This window comes from Grampus griseus (assembly GCF_964374135.1).
Source record: "Grampus griseus genome assembly, chromosome: 10".
Lineage (NCBI taxonomy): Eukaryota > Metazoa > Chordata > Mammalia > Artiodactyla > Delphinidae > Grampus > Grampus griseus.
In genome coordinates, this window is record NC_139004.1 from 62,451,069 (window position 1) to 62,473,204 (window position 22,136).

General features: G+C 47.1%; 1 protein-coding gene across 1 annotated transcript in view; it reads left to right on the forward strand.

Moving 5' to 3' along the window:
* Positions 1 to 22,136, forward strand: part of LIMD1 (LIM domain containing 1) — a 72,935-nt gene that overhangs the window by 17,165 nt on the left and 33,634 nt on the right. Inside the window, exon 2 of the mRNA XM_082663431.1 lies at positions 19,264 to 19,365. Within this exon, the coding sequence (XP_082519557.1) occupies positions 19,264 to 19,365 (102 nt within the window). The remainder of the gene's footprint in view (positions 1 to 19,263; positions 19,366 to 22,136) is intronic.

Sequence of the window (22,136 nt, forward strand, 5' to 3'; positions counted from 1 at the left end):
CCCTCCTGCCTCTTCCAGGCAGTGTCCATCCCCAGGCAACCCCTATTCTGATTTTTTTTTTAAATCATTTATTAGTTTTGCCTGTCCCAAAACATAATGTAAATAGATCCATGTGGTATTCATACACAGTTGATCCCCATTATTCATGGATTCTGTATCTGTGAATTTGCCTACTTGCTAAAATTTATTTGTAACTCCAGATCAATACTCACAGCACGGGCTTCCCTGGTGGCGCAGTGGTGAAGAATCCGCCTGCCAGTGCAGGGGACACGGGTTCGAGCCCTGGTCTGGGAAGATCCCACGTGCCGTGGAGCAACTAAGCCCGTGCGCCACAACTACTGAGCCTGTGCTCTAGAGCCCGCGAGCCATGACTACTGAGCCTGCGCTCTAGAGCCTGCGAGGCACAACTACTGAGCCCACATGCTGCAACTATGGAAGCCCGCACACCTAGAGCCCATGCTCCGCAACAAGAGAAACCACTGCAATGAGAAGCCCGCGCACCGCAATGAGGAGTAGCCCCCGCTCACCACAACTAGAGAGAGCCCACGCACAGCAATGAAGACCCAACGCAGCCAAAAAACAAAAAAAACAAATACTCACAGCACTTTGGTGATCATTTGGGAACATGTGTAGAGCGGCGAAAAATTTGAGTCACCCCACACATGTGCCCGGCTGAGGTTGATCTGGGAGAGTTATGCCTGCTTGTTTCTGCTCTCATATTGTAAACAAGTGTCCTTTTCATGGTCTATTTAGTGCAATGTGTTTTTTGCATTTTTGTGCTCTTTGTTGATGATTTCTCAGTTTAAAATGGCCGACGTGTAAAAAAAATGGCTGAAGTGACATCTAGTGGTCCTAAACTTGAGAAGGCTGTGATGTGCCTTACGGAGAAAATACATGTGTTAGATAAGCTTCCTTCAGGCAAGACTTACAGGGCTGTCGGCCGTGAGTTCAATGTTAATGAAGAACAGTATATAATAAATAAGGTGTCTTTAAACAGAAATGGATAAAACAAGTTGTGTATTTTTTTTTTTTTTTTTTGCGGTACACGGGCCTCTCACTGTGTGGCCTCTCCCGTTGCGAAGCACAGGCTCTGGACGCGCAGGCTCAGCGGCCATGGCTCACGGGCCCAGCCGCTCTGAGGCGTGTGGAATCTTCCCAGACCAGGGCATGAACCCGTGTCCCCTGCATTGACAGGTGGACTCTCGACCGCTGCACCACCAGGGAAGCCCAAGTTGTGTATTTTTTGATGGATGAAAACGTTGTGACCAGAGGCTCACAGGAACCTAACCTTGTGTTTCCTCTGGGAGCAGTGATTCACTATTCACTAATTTGGTATTTGCGGTGACTTTATGGAACATAACTGACTCAAATAGCAAGAATCTACTGTTGTACTCTTTTGTCTGGCTTACTTCACTCAGACAATGTCTGAAATTCATCTCTGTTGCCGCCTGTATCAGCAGTTGGTCCTCTTGTACTGCCGAGTAGCAGCCCATGGTATGAATACTCCACAGTTTTTCTATTTCCCTGTGGAGGAACCTTGGGTTCTTTCAGTGTAGAGCCATTATGAATAAGTCTGCTTTGATCATTTGTGTGGACATATGCACTCATTTCTCTGGAGTACGTATCTAGGAGTAGAATTTCTAGATCATATGGTAGGAGTATGTTTAACTTTTACAGCAACTGCCAGAAAGTTTCCCAGCATGACTGTGCCACGTAGCATTCCTACCAGGAGTGTGAAAGCCCTCCCGTGGTTCTTTTATATATACTTAATTGAAGTATGGTTGATTTACAATATTATATTGGTTTCAGGTGTACAGCTTAGTGATCAGTATTTTTGCAGATTATACTCCATTATAAGTTATTACAAGATAATGGCTATAATTCCCTGTGCTCTACAGTATATCCTTGTTGCTGATCTCTTTTATACATAGTAGTTTGTATCTGTTAATCCCATACCCCTAATTTGTCCCTCCTCCCTTCCCTCTCCCGTTTGGGAGAGGGAAAACCACAGAGCAGAGACTCTGGTCTCGGTTGAGTCTAAACCACAAGTTTGTTTTCTGTATTTGTGAGTCTGTTTCTGTTTGGCATATACACTCATTTGTACTATTTTGTATTATGTTTCTAGATCATGAGTCTCTGTTTTGCATATCATTTATTTGTGTTGTATTATATAAGTGATATCATACAGTATTTGTCTTTCTCTATCTGAGTTATTTAGCTAAGCATAATATTCTCTAGGTCCATCCATGTTGCTGCAAATGGCAGAATTTCATTCTTTTTTATGGCTGAGTAGTATTCCATTGTGTGTGTGTGTGTGGGGGCACATCTTCTGTATCCACTCATCTGTTGATAGGTGATCACATTGCTTCCATATCTTGGCTCTTGTAAATGTGCTGCTATGAACATTGGGGTACATGTACCTTTTGGGGGTGGTTTTTTTTTTTGGTCACACCACATGGCAAGCGGGATCTCAGTTCCCCGGCCAGGGATCGAACCGGTGCCCCCTGCAGGGGAAGCACAGAGTCTTAACCACTGGACCGCCAGGGAAGTCCCTGCATGTACCTTTTTGAATCAGTGTTTTCATTTTCTTCAGATATATACCCAGAAGTGGGATTGCTGGATCATACGGTAGTTCTGTTTTTATATTTTTTCGGAACCTCCATACTGTTTTCCTTAGTGGCTGCACCAGTTCTGTGGTCCTTGACTCGAGCTGGCTCAGGAGTTTCTTTGGGCTCTCTCCGCTTGTCACTTTCTCAACCACCTGCTCTCCAAGCTGGTGTTGCTTGACTGATAACCTTCCAACTTCTTCTGTTGAAATATCTTCACAAGACATTTTCATCCCTTTTCTGGTAGTTACCATGCTCTTGTTTGTTTTTTGTTTGTTTGTTTTTTGTGGTACGCGGGCCTCTCACTGCTGTGGCCTCTCCCGTTGCGGAGCACAGGCTCCGGACGCGCAGGCCCAGTGGCCATGGCTTACTGGCCCAGCCGCTCCGCGGCATGTGGGATCCTCCCGGACCGGGGCACAAACCCGCGTCCCCTGCATCGGCAGGCGGACTCCCAACCACTGTACCACCAGGGAAGCCCTATGCTCTTGTTTTTTTAAAAATTTTATTGAAGTGTAGTTGATTTACAATGTCGTGTTAATTTCTTCTGTACAGCAGAGTGACTCAGTTATACATACACGCTAAAGGAACTGTGTTCTGTGAAGGGTTTGATTTTTTTCACCAGCTTTCTTCTGTGTTTTTTGTCATTTTTAAAACATTTAAACAAACAGAACTAACTGTAGAAAAGTCAGAACATATAGACAAAGATAATAGTAAAAGGCACCCATGGTTCTACCTAGGGATAATCACTGTTAAGACACACTCTTTTAAACACATAGATATTTAATTTTTTAAGCGTCTGAGTGAATTGAGACTTTGGTGAGAACTGTGCTGGTAGAAGGCCTCTCGGTATGTCACAAAACTAGAGATCAGAAGCCAGTGAATGAGGCACTTTCCATTTCTGTTGCTTGTTGGAAGTCGTACTTCCGTTTAGTTTCTGGAACTGCCCAGGGAACTTTGTGTCACCCCAGCTACTGTCTTGACTTTTTTTGCAGGGCCAGCGGCCAGTAATTATGGAGTCCTAACCGAGAGCTGGGGGCCTCTCCCCCCTCCATGCAGCAGGAAACCCTTCTTCCCTCCTGTGATCACCAGCAGCTCATGGGGCTCAGTCTCAAGGCAGCCGGAGAAGGGTCGGCCAGTTCTGATCATCAGAAAGTCTTTCTTCTGTCTGGCCAACCGTCTTCCTGAAGATCTGACCCAATTGGCAGCCAGGTTGAGCCTGTTAAAATGGCCAGGTCCTGTCACTCCTGGGCTCAGAAAAAACCTTTCATTCCCCTCATCCCCATTCTTCACTCCCAGAATTAGAGCCATCGTCCAACTAGCCTTCTCCGTCCACATCCTCCCCTCTCCTGGTCCATGCATGGTGGACATCACTGTTCCAAGCTCCTTCCTCTGGGTGGGTTAGTTGTTAAGGCCCTTTCCTGAAAGATATCTTGTTCTTGGTCCCCCAGGAAACTCATGTCTGTGTGTGCCTTGCAGGTAGCTCACCTATCCTGCAGATTCTAAATGGATAGTCTTAAAAAGCAATGTTTTGGGGCTTCCCTGGTGGCGCAGTGGTTGAGAGTCCGCCTGCCGATGCAGGGGACACGGTTTCGTGCCCCGGTCTGGGAAGATCCCACATGCCGCGGAGCGGCTGGGCCCGTGAGCCATGGCCGCTGAGCCTGCGCGTCCGGAGCCTGTGCTCCGCAACGGGAGAGGCCACAGCTGTAAGAGGCCCGCGTACCGCAAAAAAACCCCACAAAAAACAAACAAACAAAAGAGAAACGAGGGCTTCCCTGGTGGCGCAGTGGTTGAGAGTCCACCTGCCGATGCAGGGGACACGGGTTCGTGCCCCGGTCCGGGAAGATCCCTCATGCCGCGGAGCGGCTATGGCCGCTGAGCCTGCGCATCCGGAGCCTGTGCTCTGCAATGGAAGAGGCCACAACAGTGAGAGGCCCGCGTACCGCAAAAAAAAAAAAAAAAAAAAAAAAAGAGAAACGATTTTCATTCCTGTTCCTTTCTGGTTCCACATGGTTAACTGTGGCTGTGGCATTGGACCATCGTCTGAGGCTTCACTGATCTGGGGTCACTAATCTCAGAGCTTCTCTGCACCACAGCAGTCCTCTGTGACCCAGATGGGGACTGGGCACCCCGCCTGCTGCGTTTTCCCTTGTGGGGTGGATGCAGAGCATCGGGAGGCTGGGAAAGTGCCGAGTAGGGAAATGCACGGAGCCGTATGGGCAGCAGAGGAGCCGGGGCGGGCTGTGTGGGTTGATCCACTCATTCATTCATTCAATGAGCAAACGTCCATCGAGCGCCCACGTGTGCTGGGCAGGAGCAGTTACCCCTCTGTGCAGTTAGATGCCCTGGGGGAGCGGAGGGGAGCTCAGATCTGAGTGCCTGGGGGTCCCCCACAGAAGGACTCAGGAGTTTTGTGAGGTATTTGGAGTGTGGGTGCCTGTCAGGAGAGTGGCTGATATGTTTTCATTCTCAGTCTCAGGCCTGGTAGGTAACTAGGGAGGAAAACCCCTTTCCTGGAAAGGGAGGGAAGGAAATGAACTTTTTTGGGGTACCTCCCATGTGCTGGGAGCAGTTGCAGGCACTTACATGATCTCAGTTAATCCTCAAAGTTACCCCATGGAATGTATATGTTATTAAAACTCATCTGGCAGGTGAGGAAACTGGACTTGTGCCCAAGGTGGGATCTGAACCCAGTGTTTATGCCCAAAGCCACTCTTTCCAGATCCACCACAGGAGGGGGCTGGGCCATCCTCAGGCTCAGCAGGAGTGGACCCTGATCCTGGGGCTGGCGATGCTCCATGTCCTGATGTGCTTGGTGTTTACACAGGAGTGCTTATTTTGGGAAAAATCATTGAGTCGTAAACCATGGGGTTTTCTTTATGCATGTTATACTGCAGTAAAAGTGTTTAAAAAACAAAAACAAAAACAAAACGCTCCCTAGAAAAGGATAATGAACTCTAAAGTGTTTTAGCTGCTTATCTTCTTGCCTAAATTGGTCACCAATTGTGTGGACAATAAATGCCGCCTCTTCTTTATGCTTGAACTTGGGTTGCCAGATTTAACAAATGAAAATATAGGACACCCAGTTGAATTTGAATTTCAGAGAAACAATGAATATTTTTTTAGTGTGTAAGTATGTACCATGCAATGTTTGGGACATACTTATACTACACAATTATTCATTTACCTGAGATTCAAATTTGCACGCGGTATACTTACACTAAAGAATTGCTCACTGTTTATCTAAAATTCACAGTTGACTGGGCGACTAGTATTTTATCTGACAACCCTTGTTTGAGCTGAGAGCTGAAGGGGGTGAGAAACGCAACTGAGCCTCCTTTGAGAAATCAGAGGATTCTGAGGCCAAAGGCAAGAAAATAATCTAGGAGAAAAGCAGGTGGTGGGGGAAGTTGGCTGGGGGATTCTGAGATGCTGGAGGGAAATTGAACCAATGTCAAGAGAGGGTTACGCAGAATAATCTGACAGGTAAGGGAGTAGTGATATAAATGCTGTACCACTCAGCCTTCAAAATGGGTTCTGCTGGAGGTTGACGTTTGTTCTAGCAGTTTATGTTTGTGCAAAGATCCTGGGGAAAATGCACAATTTTGAGCCTTCTCACAAGAAAGAGTGATGTTAGAAGTGAGCTACCTTGAGAAACTGGCTTCAAAATCTGTGACAATTTGAGCAACAAAACAAATAATGATAGAAATGGATTATAACCCAGAGAATAAAATAAATATCCATAAGTCCTTACTGAAATAAATAAATGGGGAGAATTGGGGGGAAAACTCTTGTACAGAAGATCCTATTAGTGAAATGTAGAAAGAAAGATGAAGATAGAAAGGTCACCATTTGAAAAGACCATTGTAATAATTGTTTCAGGCAAGAATCAGTGGAGGCTGAATAGTGGGCAAAAATATATGATGAAGAAATGGGTATTTGCTTAATGTCAAAGTGTTTTCCCATAAATGTCTTAATAATTACAAAGAGAAAGTAAAACTTCACAGTGGAGAAACCTGGCAAACTCTACCTTAAGAAGAGAGCAAAGTTGATCTCACCAGTAGTTAAGACGTATCAATAGCATGTATATCCTGATATGATGCGCTGTAAAGGGCACATCATTACTTCTGGGGTGTTCCTGCCAGATACACATAACCTCAATCTGATCATGAGAAAACATTAGACACGACCAAAATGAGAGACAGTGTGCAAAATAATTGACCACTACTCTTCAAAAGTGTCAAGGTCACGTAAGACAAAAACAGATTAAGGATCTGTCTCTCATAAAAGGAGACACTTACTAAATGCAGTGGATTTAGTTCTGGCATTGGCTCCTGGTCCAAGAAAATGACGTTAGTGGGACAGTTGTTGAAATTTGAATGAGGTCTATAGATTAGTGTATGTGTGTGTATGTGTGTGTGTGTGTGTGTGTGTGTGTGTGTATAATATATATAATATGTATTATATCAGTGTTAATTTCCTGATCTTTGGTAATTGTACTGTGGTCGTACAAGAGTTAACATTTGGGAAATCTGGATGAAGGGTATATAGAAAGTCTTTGTATTACGTTTACAACTTATTTGTGAGTCCAAAATCACGTGAGAAGCCCCTGAAAGTGAATGAACTTGGGGGTGGGGTGGGGGGAGCAGCAACTTTGTGTGTGGGGAGGGGCTGGTTGAAGGGCTGCAGGATGCTCTGAGGAGCACTCTTCCCGTAGGTATCAGAGTGTCAGGTGGCAGATTTGCATTATATTGAAAACATTGTTTAAATCTTAAAAAAAACCTTGTTTTTGATTATGATGGTAATGTATCTTCATTTTCGAATATATGAGGAGGTTAAAGAATACCATAAAAATCCTCCCTAACCCCTACTTCTCAGCAGTGAACATGGACGATAATTAGTGTTCATCCTCGTGGTCATGACTTTATCTGTAAATATACTCTTTAAAAAAACAGAATAGAGAACAATGTGTCCATATGCATCGTGGTCCCCTCCCCTTTTTTCATTTAACATTGTATTGTGAACAGTTGGTATCATAAAAGAATACTCTAGAACTGTGTTGCTCAATACATGGGATTATTTAAACTTAAAAAATCCAATTACTTAGGTGTACTAGCCACATTTCAAGGGCTCAGCAGCCACTTGAGCTGTCATATTGGACAATCCAGAATAGAACATTTTCATTATCACAGAAAAAGTTCTATCGGGTGGCACCGCTGTAGAGTATGATTTTTTTAAGTTGTGTAGTATTTATTTATTTATTTTGCATTACACGGGCCTCTCACTGTTGTAGCCTCTCCCGTTGCGGAGCACAGGCTCCGGACGCGCAGGCTCAGCAGCTATGGCTCACGGGCCCAGCCGCTCCGTGGCATGTGGGATCTTCCCGGACCGGGACATGAATCCGTGTCCCCTGCATCGGCAGGCGGACTCTCAACCACTGCGTCACCAGGGAAGCCCCTGTGTAGTATTTATTTAACTTTACGTCTTCATTCGGGTATTTATATTGTTTTCAATTATCCATGCTTAAGTATTTTAATAATAGTTTGATGACTTTTTTTTTTTTTTTTTTTTTTTGCGGTACGCGGGCCTCTCACTGTTGTGGCCTCTCCCGTTGCGGAGCACAGGCTCCGGACGCGCAGGCTCAGCGGCTATGGCTCACGGGCCCAGCCGCTCCGCGGCATGTGGGATCTTCCCAGACCGGGGCACAAACCCACGTCCCCTGCATCGGCAGGCGGACTCCCAACCACTGCGCCACCAGGGAAGCCCGACTTTTTGTTTTTTTATAACTGCTTTACTGAGATATAATTCACATGCCATAAATCCACCCCTTGATAGTGTACAATTCAACAGCTTTTAGTATATTCACTGAGTTGTACAACCATCACCACTGTCTAATTTAGAACATCTTCATCACCCCAAAAAGAAAGCCCACCCCCATTAGCAGATGCCCCCTTGCCCCCTCTCCCCCAGTCCGAGGCAGCCACTCATCTGCTTACTGTCTCTGCATATCCATTTTGGGCAGCATCTTTGATTTTTTTCTTTGGGAAAAATTCTAATAAATTCTTGAATCAAATGGCGTGAAGGCTTTTTAAGGCTTCCTTCTAGTTATTTATTTACTTACCGCGCCATGCCACGTGCGGGATCTTAATTCCCCGACCAGGGATCAAACCCACACCTCCTGCAGTGGAAACTTGGAGTCTTAACCACTGGTCCGCCAGGGAAGTCCCATTTTTAAGGCTTTCAATAGGTGGTGCCACACTGCCCTCCAGAAAGGTCGTCCACATTTATGCTTCCACTAACAGTGTACGAGAATGCCCTTTTCTCTGCACCCCCTGTGACACTCTTACTATTGTTATTATCATTGTTTTCGTTTTTGCCGCTGAGACAGTGACGAGTGGCACCCACCTTTGCATTTGGCTCCTGGGTGGAACACCTTTTCCTGTGCTGATTGGCATATTTCTATTTTGGATAAGAGTTGAGAAAGATAACTGGGCTCTGTGCAGAGAGGCTGGAGGAGGGGGAGTACGCAGGTGGGCGAGCCCAGAAGCCACAGCACAGGGTGCCCTGGAGGCTGTTGAACTCTTTCCTTCGGAGAGCGGAGGGCAGGGAATGATTCGGGCCAGAGAATGGGAGTGCGCTGGGGCAGAAGTGCCCCTGCAGGTTGTCTGGCAAGGCTAGCTAGAGCTTATGGTGGTGATTGGGAAACTGCGAGAGAAACTTCCTTTCCCACTGCAATGAAGTGAAGCCGTCGTTGGTTTTGAATAGCTTTGAGATTGAAGAAAGTAGCCTGCTGCAATGACCCCATAGCCCAGAATGGCCTTGAGTACGTCCTTTGTAGCTTGGTGAGAGTATCACCCCTTGACCTGGGAACTACAGGGTGCGCGGGAGAGAGGGCAGGCAGGGGAGGCCCGGGTGCTGGGGAGGATGTGTTTTGTTGTGTTATCTGCATCCATGGTTCTCAGCCTTGGCCGAGCCTTAGAGTCAACTGAGGCGCTGTGGTCCCACCCCCAAATTGGAACCAGAGTCTCTGGAGGTGATGGTGGGCATCTACTTTGATTCCTTCCTTGAGAGGCAGCCCTCTGCCTGGGAGGCAGGAGCCCGGCACCCACCGCCTTCAGGGCTCTTCCCATGAGCTTCTATTGTGGCTAGGAGGAAGTCTGCTGCTGAGGCCATTGGTCCAGCTCTGCCAAACGCTTGGCCCCTCTTCTAGAACCTGTTGACTCCCAGAGCTGCCCAGAGCTGCCCAGAACCGCCCAGGTCCATAGGCTGCAACCTTCTGCTGAGAAAAAGCCTTGCTCAACTTGTGTGCAGACTAATTCATCCAACTCTGTCCTCTCAGCCACCCCCAACCTGACTGCGTGCCCTGCCTCTGGCTTCAGCCGCCTTTCAGCGTAGTATGTGGTCCACGGCTGTGTGATGCCATGTGATGTGCAGCATCCGTTCAGAGCTAAAAAGGATGCCCGCACCTCTCAGAGGCCTCCCTTCCTCACTGGGAGAGGAGTGGTCACCCGGACAAGGCCCAGGTGTGAGCTGGAGGTGCAGGGCCACTCCCATTGGCCGGCCTGATGGAATCTTTTTATTTCAAACCTTACCCTGACAATAAAAGGTGGCGACTTGGCTGTGTGTTCAGTTGAAGGAGTGCTGCACGGTCCTCAGGCTGTCTGTAGTAAGGAGGCAGGGATTCTGCTGTAGCCAAAACCTCACGCTGAGGCTGCTTTGCGGGCCTCCTTGTTTATAAATCCTGCCTTTGCAAGCCAGTAGGGAAGATGCCATGGCCCTAAACCCAATTTGTTTTTTGGCTTTGGGTGTACAGGAGATCATTGAATGCCAATTTGGGATCACGTCCTTCACATGGAACGCTGCCCAGGCTAGGCTGGGTGGTGTCTGCATTCGATCAGTTAGGCTGTGTTATTCGTTCTCAAATAATCTTCCTGGAACTGTTGCAGTGGGCCGGGACATTCCAGGAGGCAGAGTGGGCTCTGTCCCATCTCAAGTGTCGTGGTTTCCCTTTTGTCTGTTATATACTCTTGAGGTTCCACTGATACTTTTTTTGAGAAAAATTTCTCCCCGCTAAGCCGTTTGGGAACCACTGTTGTGCACCAAGAGAGTTAGGCCGGCTTGAATTAGTATATAAACAAAAGGTTTTCAAGATACTGGATTCAGGCAAGGATAGACAATGATCCTTGAGAGATGGGAAGCAAATGGGTCGGCCCTATGATTGTCCCAGCTTACTGCCTTGAGAGAGTTTCCAGACATTGACACAAGGAGGGAGAAGGGAGAGAGAGCCTGGGAGACTCCTTGAGTTAAAAGGCTGCTGAGGGGACTTCCCTGGTGGCGCAGTGGTTAAGAATCCACCTGCCAAGGGGACACGGGTTCGAGCCCTGGCCCGGGAAGATCCCACATGCTGCGGAGCAGCTAAGCCCGTGCACCACAACTACTGAGCCTGCGCTCTAGAGCCCACGAGCCCCAACTACTGAGCCCATGAGCCACAACTACTGAAGCCCGTGTGCCTAGAGCCCGTGCTCCACAACGAGAGAAGCCACCGCAACGAGAAGCCTGCGCACCACACCAAAGAGTAGCCCCTGCTCGCTGCAACTAGAGAAAGCCTGTGTGCAGCAATGAAGACCAACGTAGCCAAAAATAAATAAATATACAAGTAAATTAATTAATTAAAAAAAAAAAGTGCTGCTGAGATCCTGGGGGAGACTAAGGCAGCTGGATTTCATAGGACTCTAGCAAAATCTTTCCAAAGCATATATCTGATAAAGGACTTGTCTCTTGAATATGTAGGAAATTCTCATAACTCAAGAAAAGGAAAAAAAATGAGCAAAAGATTTGAACAGACATCTCACCAAAGAAGATACAGGATGGTAAATAAACACAGCAAAAATGCTCTGGTGCAACATCATTAGTCACTGGAGAAATGCAAATTAAACCACAACGAGGGGGAATTCCCTGGCGGTCAACTGGGTAGGACTCCGCGCTTCCACTGTAGAGGGCATGAGTTCAACCCCTGGTCGGGGAACTAAGATCCTGCGTGCCATGCGGAGCAGCAAAAAAAAAAACAGAACCAAAAACACAGTGAGGTACTACTACCCACCTATTGGAATGGACAAAATCAGGATGACTGCCATTCCAAGTACTGGCAAAGATGTGGAGAAACTGGAACTCTCATAAACTGCTGGTGGGAATGTGAGATGATAGATCTTCTTTGGGAAACAGTTTGGCAGCTTCTTCTTTTTTAAAAAAAAACATTTATTTATTTATTTTGGCTGCACCAGGTCTTAGTTGCAGCATGCAGGATCTTTTAGTTGCGGCACTTGGACTCTTAGTTGCGGCATACAGGCTTCTTAGTTGTGGCATGCAAACTCTTAGTTGCAGCCTTCGGGATCTAGTTCCCCGACCAAGGATCGAACCCTGGCTGCCTGCATTGGGAGCTCGGAGTCTTACCCACTAGACCACCAGGGTAGTCTGGGCAGCTTTTTAAAAAGTTAAATATACACTTACCATAAGCCTGAGCCAATCCACTCCTAAGTTACCCAAGAGAAGAGGAGAAATATGTCTATACATAAACACTTGTACACAAGCAGCTTTATTTGTAACAGCCCCAAAGTGGAAACCACTCACGTTCATCACCAGCTGAGTGGATAAAAAAATGGTGGTCCCATCACACAATGGACAACAACTCAGCAATGAAAAGGAATGAACTCTCGGTGTATACAGAAGCTGGGTGAATCTCAGAATCATTATGCTGAGTGAAAGAAACCAGACAAAAAATGAGTACATGCTCTAGGCTCCATTTATGTAACCTCTAGAAAATACAAACTGAGCTCACATTGGTGGTATAGTGGTGAGCATAGCCTTCCAAACTGATCTCTGCTGACAGAAAGCAGGGCAGTGGTTGCCCAGGGAGGGGCCATTAGAAAAGGCGTGAGGACATGTGGAATCTTTGGGGATGGTGGGTGTGTTCACTGTCCTAATTGTGGTGATGATTTCACAGGTGTATTCAAATGTCAAAAGTTATCAAATTGTACACTTTAAATATGTGCAGTTTATTAGGTGTCACTTATACCTCATTAAAGCTGTTTAAAAGAAGATCCCTCTGGCTAGAGTTTGGAGAATGGATTAAAGGGCAGTGAGTCTAACTACAGGGCAATAGTTGCATATCCTTTCCTCCCTTCTCTTAAAGTTTAATTCCTTCTTTCCCTCACTTTCCTCCTGGTTTTGGAGCTTGGATTACTATAGTAATATGTGATTGACATTTTATTACTTTCCTCTGTTGAGGAAAAGTAAGGATTTCCTTTAAAATCTTCTAACTAAGGGACCACGTGGAAAGCAAAGGGAGTCTAGGAGTCTTTTCTTCTTGTTGAGTCCTGTCTCGGAAAAACTCACTTCTGTTTCTTTGTGCTACTAGTGCTCACACTTCTGACACCAGATGTGTGGTTTTTCCCACACCAACCAATTCTCCGACACCAGCCAGGTGTCCTACAGTTGAATTCAATCTGATGCTAACTGGAGTTAGCACAGACTCCACAGGTTAAGGAAGGACTCAGTCCTACAAGTCCCCCTCCCACTTTGCCAACTATGCCTCTGACTGGCTATAAATCAGAGTTCCCCCCACCCCCTCCTTGGGTTTGATTATTTGCCTTAATGACTCACAGAACTTAGGGAAACACATTTACCAGTTTATTATAAAGGATATGATGAAGGATACAGTTTAACAGTTGGATGAAGAGATACATAGGAAAAGGTCTGGAAGGGTCCTGAGTACAGAAACTTCTGCCTGGTGTAGTTGGGGTGTGTTACCCTCCTGGCATGTGGTTGTGTTCACCAACCTCGAAGCTCTCTGAATCCTGTACATTGAGGAGGCTTCATCATGTAGGCACGATTGATTATTAACTCATTTTCCAGCCCCTCTCCCCTCCCTGGAGGACGGAGGGGTAGGGCTGAATGTTCCAAACTTATAAGCCTGACTTGGTCTTTCTGGTGACCAGCCCCCAACCAGGAGCCCACGCAGTGTTTCCTCATTAGAACAAAAGATGCTCATTTTGCCCAGGAAATTCCAAGGGATTTAGGAACTCTGTGTCAGGAACTGGGGTCGAAAACCAAATATTAGCAGAAACTTGGGGCAGAGACCAATATATGTATTTCTTATTATTTCACAAGCCCGAGCCTCTGCTCGGCCCTGGCCACTTAAGCAAACTTACAGCACAGGACTTTGGGTGAGATTGGTCAGCTCACCTATCAGTAGTGGCATAGCCTGGTTTCCTGGCTCCTTGGATGACCCTTCCATGAGGGCAGGGGTCAGAGTGCAGTCGCGCTGCTCACCATCCTACTGCCAGCGTCTGCAGAGAGCCTGGCTCCGAGTGAATGGTGGGGAAGCACTCGTGGGGTGAATCCTTCAGCTGCAGTGTCCCTGGCAGAAGGGTAGGAGGAACAGAGGGTCTGTGTGGGGGCGGCCTTGTGATGGAGGTCCCTGGCAGAAAGATGGCCTTGTGTGCGTGGGATAGGCCAGCATGGGAGGTGGGCCGGGTGGCCACCAGGAGATCTGGGACAGGGCTGGTCTTGGGTCTGAATCCCTGAACAGATTGTATGTTGGGGGGTGGGGGGGCGGGTGGTGAGTAAGGAGCTCCTTCTTTTTTTGGGGGGGGCATGTGTGTTGCAGGAATAGCCACACCGCTGCCAACCAGATGGGAATAATGGGACCTTTGAGTTAGAACTTGGGCTCAGATTCCATCTTTCAAACGTCCCAGCGGTGTGACCTTCAGCAAGTTACAGCACCTTTCTAGGATTTCTAGAACGTGGGTGTGAGAAAGGGGATGCACATTCAGCGTGCGCTGGATGAACGCTCCTAGCTCAGGCTCTGGGAGGTACGTTATTTCCTAGAATATGAAATTTACTTTGTCTTTTTTTTTTTTCCTGCCAAAGGAAGACTAGATCTATTTCTTGCCCATGAAGTACTTTTCTATCCATTTACCACAAGCCACAGGGATGAAATATTTTCTTACCTACTTGGCTTCTTGTGGGACCTCCTCCGTCCGTGACTGATGGTTTAGAGCACAAGCGGCTTCCTTCCTTGTTTTGTATCTGCGCTCGATGCTCAGAGTGGTGAGAAAGGATGTCAGCATCCCCAAGGAATGAGAGAGAGCGAGGGGGATGCTGAAGTCAGTAGGTCCCAGCCCTTGGGTTAAGAGGAAGCCAGAGAGAGTGTCACTCTGCTGGCTGCAGGAGCGGAGGAAGGCCTGATGTGGAGAGATAACGCAGCAGGAAGCCCAGGGAGGCCTGGGCAGTTGTCAGTGTCCACTGGAAGATGCTGCCCACCCTGCCTCTCACTTTACGAGCTTGAGTGAGAGGTGGTCTGATTTTATTCCCCAAGCCCAGGCAAGACGAGTTCATGTCCTTGTGACCCAGGAGCATCCCTCTGACTCAGGAGATGTATTCCACCTCTCCTCACTGGCAAGCTGTCTCCAAGGGGGTCCTCTTCCCGCACTCCCCATGCAGACAGGTGGAAGGGCTGATCACTGCTTCAGTTGAGTCTCACTGCTTCTCTGTGCTTTGCAGCTAACATTTCTACGGGGCTTAAGCGCAGAGACCACAGTGATGGAGAGGGAAGAAGTGAGGTTGCGCTTGGGGTGGTTTTGTTCCATGTTCGTGAGCAGAATTACATTCACGTTGCTTTGAGGTTCCATCCAGGCTGCTTTGAGCGTGCTTTGGTTGCTGCCGGACAAACCAGCTGGTGTTGCTCTTTGTAAAGGTTTAGAGTCCAGTCCCAGGGCACTTGGGACGGGTGGTCTGGAAATCAACCCCAGGATCACCAAATAGTATAATTAATACCTTCTCTTTGTCCGATAGTTGCCGTTTTTCAAGATAAAGTTCTTCCCCCGTCACCATGTTTGAATTATACCGTCAACCAGGGCTCAGTAGAGGCCCACGTTGTCTGTTTCTCTATTTTTATGTATGTTTGTTGAGGGCATAGGAGTGCACTTTGTCAGGGGCTGCAGGTGTTCAGAGATGCATAAGACTCTGTAAAAGGCATTTACAGGGGTGTGTGTACCCCAGGTACAAGGAGGTGAGGGCCAGGGTAGAGGGGAGGCGACACATGCTATACGTGGAGCTGCACAGAAAGTGATTCAGCTCAACAGTTCTTCACGGAACCCTTGCGGAGGCCACAGCTAAGACGTGGCCCTGTCTCTCTTTTTTTGGATTTTATTTTATTTTATGTTTCAAACATTTTTATTTATTTATTTTACTGAAGTATAGTTCATTTACAATATTGTATTAGTTTCAGGTGTACAGCGAAGTGAAAAGAATATATATATTCTTTTTCAGATTCTTTTCCATAATGTTATTACAAGATATTGAATATGTGTTCCCTGTGCTGTACAGTAAATCCTTGTTATCTATTTTATATACAGTAGTTTGTATCTGTTAATCCCATACTCCTAATTTATCCCTCCCCTTCTTTTCCCTTTGGTAACCATAAGGTTGTTTTCTATGTCTGTGAGTCTATTTCTTTTTTGTAAATAAGTTCATTTGTGTTACTTTTTAGATTTCACATATAATAATGTCTTTCTCTGTCTGACTTACTTCACATAATATGATAATCTCTAGGTCCATCCACGTTGCTGCAAATGGCATTAGTTCATTCCTTTTATGGCTGAGTAATATTCCATTGTGTGTATATATACACCACATCTTCTTTATCCATTCATCTGTTGAAGCACTTGGGTTGCTTCCATATCTTGGCTATTGTAAATATTACCGCTGTGAACATCGGGGTGCATGTATCTTTTCAAATAAGAGTTTTTGTCTTTTCTGGATACATGCCCAGGAGTGGGATTATTGGATCATATGGTAATTCTAGTTTTAGTTTCTTAAGGAACCACCAGACTGTTTTCCATAATGGCTGCACCAGTTTACATCGATGTGGCCCGTATCTTGAAGGTGCTCCCAATTCACTAGGAGAGGCAGGCAGTGCCCAGGTAACCAGTAACCTGCCACAGCACAGTAGGTGCCGTGTCCAGTGCTGGGCACACCAACCCCATTGCTTCCATGTCCACACACACGCCTAAATGCCAGAGACCCCGCCTGGCCCACCTGGGCCACCTGCTTCATTGGCCGGCCGCCAGCACCATTGGTTTCTAGAGTGATAAGCCTGCTGCAACAGGTTTAGAGAGGAGTGGTACTGGCAGAACCCTGCCGTCTTCACTCTTCCCTGCTAGCTGGACACAGCTCTGATTGTGCCAGCAAAGGAATGCAGTTTGCCCAGAACGGATGTATTTCTTGACTTGAGAGCAGCCTAAGTTGTATGTGAAATAACCAGACAAAAAGAAATGCTGATGCCTCTGAGTTCCTCGATGTTTTCAATTTCATCATGCTGTTTGCTAGGTACAGAAATACCAGCCGTCCAGTAGTTTCATCCTGCATATGTGTGTGCGTGTGCGTGTGCGTGCATGCGTACCCACACACAAAGGTAATTTCATAGCCAGTAAGAAAAGGCGGAAGAGAAGGGCCTTGGGGAACTTGCTGGGGTGTTGGAAACATTCTATATCTTGATCTAGGTTTACATTACATAGGTTACTTGTCAAAACTCATTGGATGATAGACTTACAATTTGTGCATTTCACTGTTTGAATTTTATGTTGAAAAAATAACTGTAAGCAAATAATGGACTCATTAATGATATGCAGGCTGAAGTGTTCAGGGTGAAGTGGACTGCTGTCTGCATCTTACTGTGAGATGTATCACAAATAAGATGGATGGTTGGACTGATTAAGGGATGGGCAGCAAAATGCTAACAATTGTAGAATTGAGGTGGTGGGCATATGAGTGTTCCCTGTATGATTCTTCCCATTTTTCTGCATGCTTGAAAGTTTTCATAATAAAATGTTAAAGCGGAAGAACTACAAATAACCACCACTTGTGATCCCTAGAACTTTCCATAAGCGAATTCCCCCAAGAGCCAGTTTTCTCGGCTGACCCAGTACTGTTCCTACAGACGGCATCACCTGCTTCCTAAGGGAGTGTTGGTGAAGCGACGTGAGGGCCCTGGGCTGAGTCTGTTCTCTGTGCACCTGGTGTGGTTGGTGTGGGCGTGTTTCGTGAAGGATGTGTTAGCTTGGACTTCCTTTGAAGGTGATGCAGTTTATCGACTTGAAATGATAAGAACTCTGAAACACAGGGCTTTCTGCCCCGTAGGCAGAATGTGGCTGGGGATTTGCAGCCTGACAGATGGGAAGCAGAGCTAGAAAAGGCTGCTGAGCCCCTGACCAAGGATATGAGCTGGCTGCCCTGATGGATGCCGGGGGACCTTTTTATATATATTTAAATTTTTGAAAAATTAGTTATATATATTTTATATATAAAGTGTATAGAGATGTATAATTGATTTTTCAAAAATTTTAACATTATACAGTGTATTTAAACAGATCCAGGGGAATTCCCTGGCAGTCCAGTGGTTAGGACTCGATGCTTTCAGTGCCATGGGCCCGGGTTCAATCCCTGGTTAGGGAACTAAGATCCCACAAGCCACTCGGCACGGCCAAAAAATTAAAAATTTTTTAAAATTAAAAAAAACAGATCCAAACAATTTTTGAGACTAGACTTTTTTCAGCTATAATAATGCCTGCCCTTGTAAGTTTTTTTTTAATACAGAAGATGGAAAGAAGTAAAACCAGCCATAATTTTACAGTTTTGCTATATTTCCTTCTTGAATCTTTTAAAAAAAATTTCATGCATTATTTACGTAATTGTGATCTTTTTCATTTGACTATAACGGGGGAGTTCTTTGGAAGGGAGATTCCAACACCTCCTTTTATGTGGACTGGCCCACATAAGGGACCATATAAAGGAACCGAAGAGTGGGCATAGGGCACAGACAGGGGAGCCCCGAGCAAAGGCGAGGAGCTGAGACCCAGTGGCCAGGGGCAGGCGCAGGGCAGAGCACTGGGCTTGCAGTCTGAGAGACCTGGGGCTTGGGGGCCTGATCACTCGTTGTAAAAAGTGAGGTTAGTAAATCCCCGTTGGTGGCTCCCATTGTAAATTAAAGGAAATAATTTGTTGGAAGTTGCCCAACCTGTGTATTTGGCATATTGTAATCCTGGTGCAGCATTTGGACATTGTCTTATAACGGTGGGAGGCTTTGAAAGCTTTGGGCAACGGAGGAGATGGAAGAAGTGGAGGTGTTCTGAACATTAGCACACTGGTGTGGAGGGGGCCTGAACACGAGCCTGGGGCCTGATTCCTGCAGTGGAAAGAACTGATAGTTGAAAGGCTGACGGAGGGAGAGAGCATGAGAGAAAGACATTGCAAAGGAGTAATCCTCCGGATTTGGTGATGGGCTGGTTAGGGGAAGGGGTGGGTATCTTGCTTTGTCCGTTGGCTTTTTTTTTTTTTGCGGTACACGGACCTCTCACTGTTGTGGCCTCTCCCGTTGCGGAGCACAGGCTCCGGATGCACAGGCTCAGCGGCCATGGCTCACAGGCCTAGCCGCTCTGCGGCATGCGGGATCTTCCCAGACCGGGGCATGAACCCGTGTCCCCTGCATCGGCAGGCGGACTCTCAACCACTGCGCCACCAGGGAAGCCCTGTCCATTGGCTTTTTATCACTCACTTTACACTGTTTCCCTCCTGACTCACTGCTGTGTTCTTTCCCTTGCAGGAGCCTGTGTGAAATGCAGCAAGGGGGTGTTTGGAGCCGGCCAGGCCTGCCAGGCCATGGGGAACCTCTACCACGACGCGTGCTTCACCTGTGCGGCCTGCAGTAAGTGTGTGTGTGTGTGTGTGTGTGTGTGTGTGTGTGTGTGTGTGTTGAGGGACAGGGTAAGGAACACAGGGAACCAGGAAGGGAGGAGACGGAAGAGCATCCTTCCTGGAGACACTTGGCCCATGTCCCTCCATGGTCCTATGGGAAGGCAGGACAGTGTCCTCTAGAACAGGATTTTGTACCACCAACACAAGGCCCATCAGGGTAAGCTGACTTATCGCAGAGTACCAGGGTTTGCCTGGGGCCCACTCTGGTGGTAGTGGAGCAATCCCTGATAACATCAGGTTTGTAATGCATATCAGAGGTCTCAGAAGAGTCGGGAGGAAAGCGCTGGGATTCACCATTGTCTGCCCTGTTGTCAGTTTTCTCCGCCACTGCGGGGACCAGTCAGTCAGTTACCCCTGTGTGAAGCAGGGTCCTTTCACAACTCTTTGGCCCCGATCTTTCATTTGGAGGCTGCTGTTCATTGTGAAGTGTGAGCGTGTGCGTGAATGCCTGTGTGTATGCATGCCACACACGTATCGATGCCTCTTAGCAGACACCTCTGGGCATCTTTGTACTGCATTATGGGCATTATGCCTAAAGCAGCAAACCAGGAAACTAGGCCCGCGCTCAGCTCAGCAAACTGCTCATTGAACTGATGGCATCCACAGTGGAAGATTCTAACACATTGCAGGCTGTTTGCCAAGTCTGACGGAGCCATGAATTGTGCTTTTTTCACCGTCTCTACCAAAGATTAATTTTGAGGAGCATTTTTGAAAAATGTCCCACTGACATCTCCACTTCTACACCAAGGCTGGCAGCTGTCTATTAAAAGGAAACATTACAACAAAGCCAAAGAGAGTCCGGGACCAGGGGGTCTTATCATCTGGCCCAGAGGTCCTCAGTCCTGGCAGTTCATTAGAATCATGGGAGGGTTGGGGGGAGAGATTTTAAAGGCCAGTGATGGACTTCCCTGGTGGCACAGTGGTTAAGAATCCGCCTGCCAGTGCAGTGGACGCGGGTTTGAGCCCTGGTCTGGGAAGATCCCATATGCCGCAGAACATCTAAGCCCGTGCGCCACAACTATTGAGCTTGTGCTCTAGAGCTCGCGAGCCACAACTACTGAGCCCGTGTGCCACAACTACTGAGCCTGTGCTCTAGAGCTTGCGAGCCACAACTACTGAGTCCGTGTGCCACAACTACTGAAGACCGCGTGCTTAGAGTCCGTGCTTCACAGAGAAGCCACCGCAATGAGAAGCCCGCGCACCGCAACGAAGAGTAGCCCCCGCTCGCCGTAACTAGAGAAAAGCCCACGCACAGCAATGAAGATCCAATGCAGCCAAAAAAAATAAATAAATAAAGCCAGTGATGCCCCAGCCCCACCCTGACCAGCAGAATCAGAAGCCCTAGGGGTGAGGTTTCTAGAGTGGGGCACATGTATTGTTTCTAAGCTCCTCCGGTGACTCCCAGGTGTGGCCAGAACCGAGTACCTGGGATTAGTGCCAAGCTTCTCATTTTAGAAGCCTCCGGAGACGGAAAGAGGAGGGACTTTCTCGGCTGGTTTGTGGCACAAGAGCCCTCTGGTTCCCAGTCTGAAGTTCACCAGGTGGGCATGGGCCTGCCATGCCTTGGTGGCACAGGCATATGCCCGGTTCCAAACCTTAGGCTTCATCCTCACTGTGATTTCCCATAAAACACATGCCTAAGAATTTCCGCCTTGATCGTTACTCACCTTTGTAGGGAAAATTGTGAAAGACTTTGAGATGGATCACAGAGTCTCCCGAGCGTCCGCAGTGGAAATGTAGGAGTTTTCTGGTTATTGGATTCCCGGGGTCTCTGGGCCTTTCCTTGCCTTTGAGCTGTGTTACACTCTGTAAGTTGCAGAATCTTGACGGCAAGGCCCGTGATTCCTGTCCACAGCAACACAAACTGTGTCTGGCAGAGATTGACCAGTTTTGCACCCATTAAGCAAATTTACTTCAGCATTTCTGATGGCCTGCATGTGGATGGTTCTTTGCTGTCTCCCAGTTGTAACATCTTATTGGTCTCTTATTCAATGATGAATTAAATAAAATCTTTGACCTGTGTTTGCGTTTTATCTGTCAAGAGTTGTGATCACACCTTCTTTTAAAAATTATCTTTGACTTTTGGCTCCTGTAACTGTTTCTTAATATTTGCTCTACCAGTGGCTGCTTAACTAGCTGGCAGTTCCTTAATGGGCTGAGTTTATTGTCAAATTATGACAAACACAAACACTCAGGAAGACAGCTGCTTTGGGATTTTGCTTGTTCTAGCATTTAAGGCCCTTGTGGTCTGGTCTGTGTTTTATTGCTTCCTACTTCCTTATCACAGTGAGACAATTTGTCTCTTCCCCATTCACTCCCTGGAACCTCCTTTCCCCACTCACTTCGTGCATTTAAATTCTGTCCAGCTTTTAGGACCCAGCTCCAATGCCTCCTCTTCCAGGAAGCCTTCCTTGTTCCCCAAGCAGGAAAGAACCGTTTCTCCTGAACTAGGCATGCCCTACCTTCTCACATAAACAATGAACCACTGTCTGCGATTCTGGTGCTGCCAGCAAACCAGGCCCTAGAGCAGAGTTGCTGAAGGAAGCTCTGAGTTCCATCAGAAAGTGAGTGTGGTGGCATTCCTGTTGTGGGTAAACATACAGCTTCCTCCCCACTCACAGGGAGCAGTTGGAGACCCAGGCACGTGCCTGAGCAGCTTCTCGTGGACGCCAGAAGTGACTTGCCTTTGTTCAGTTAACTTACTGCTGCCAGTAACTGCTT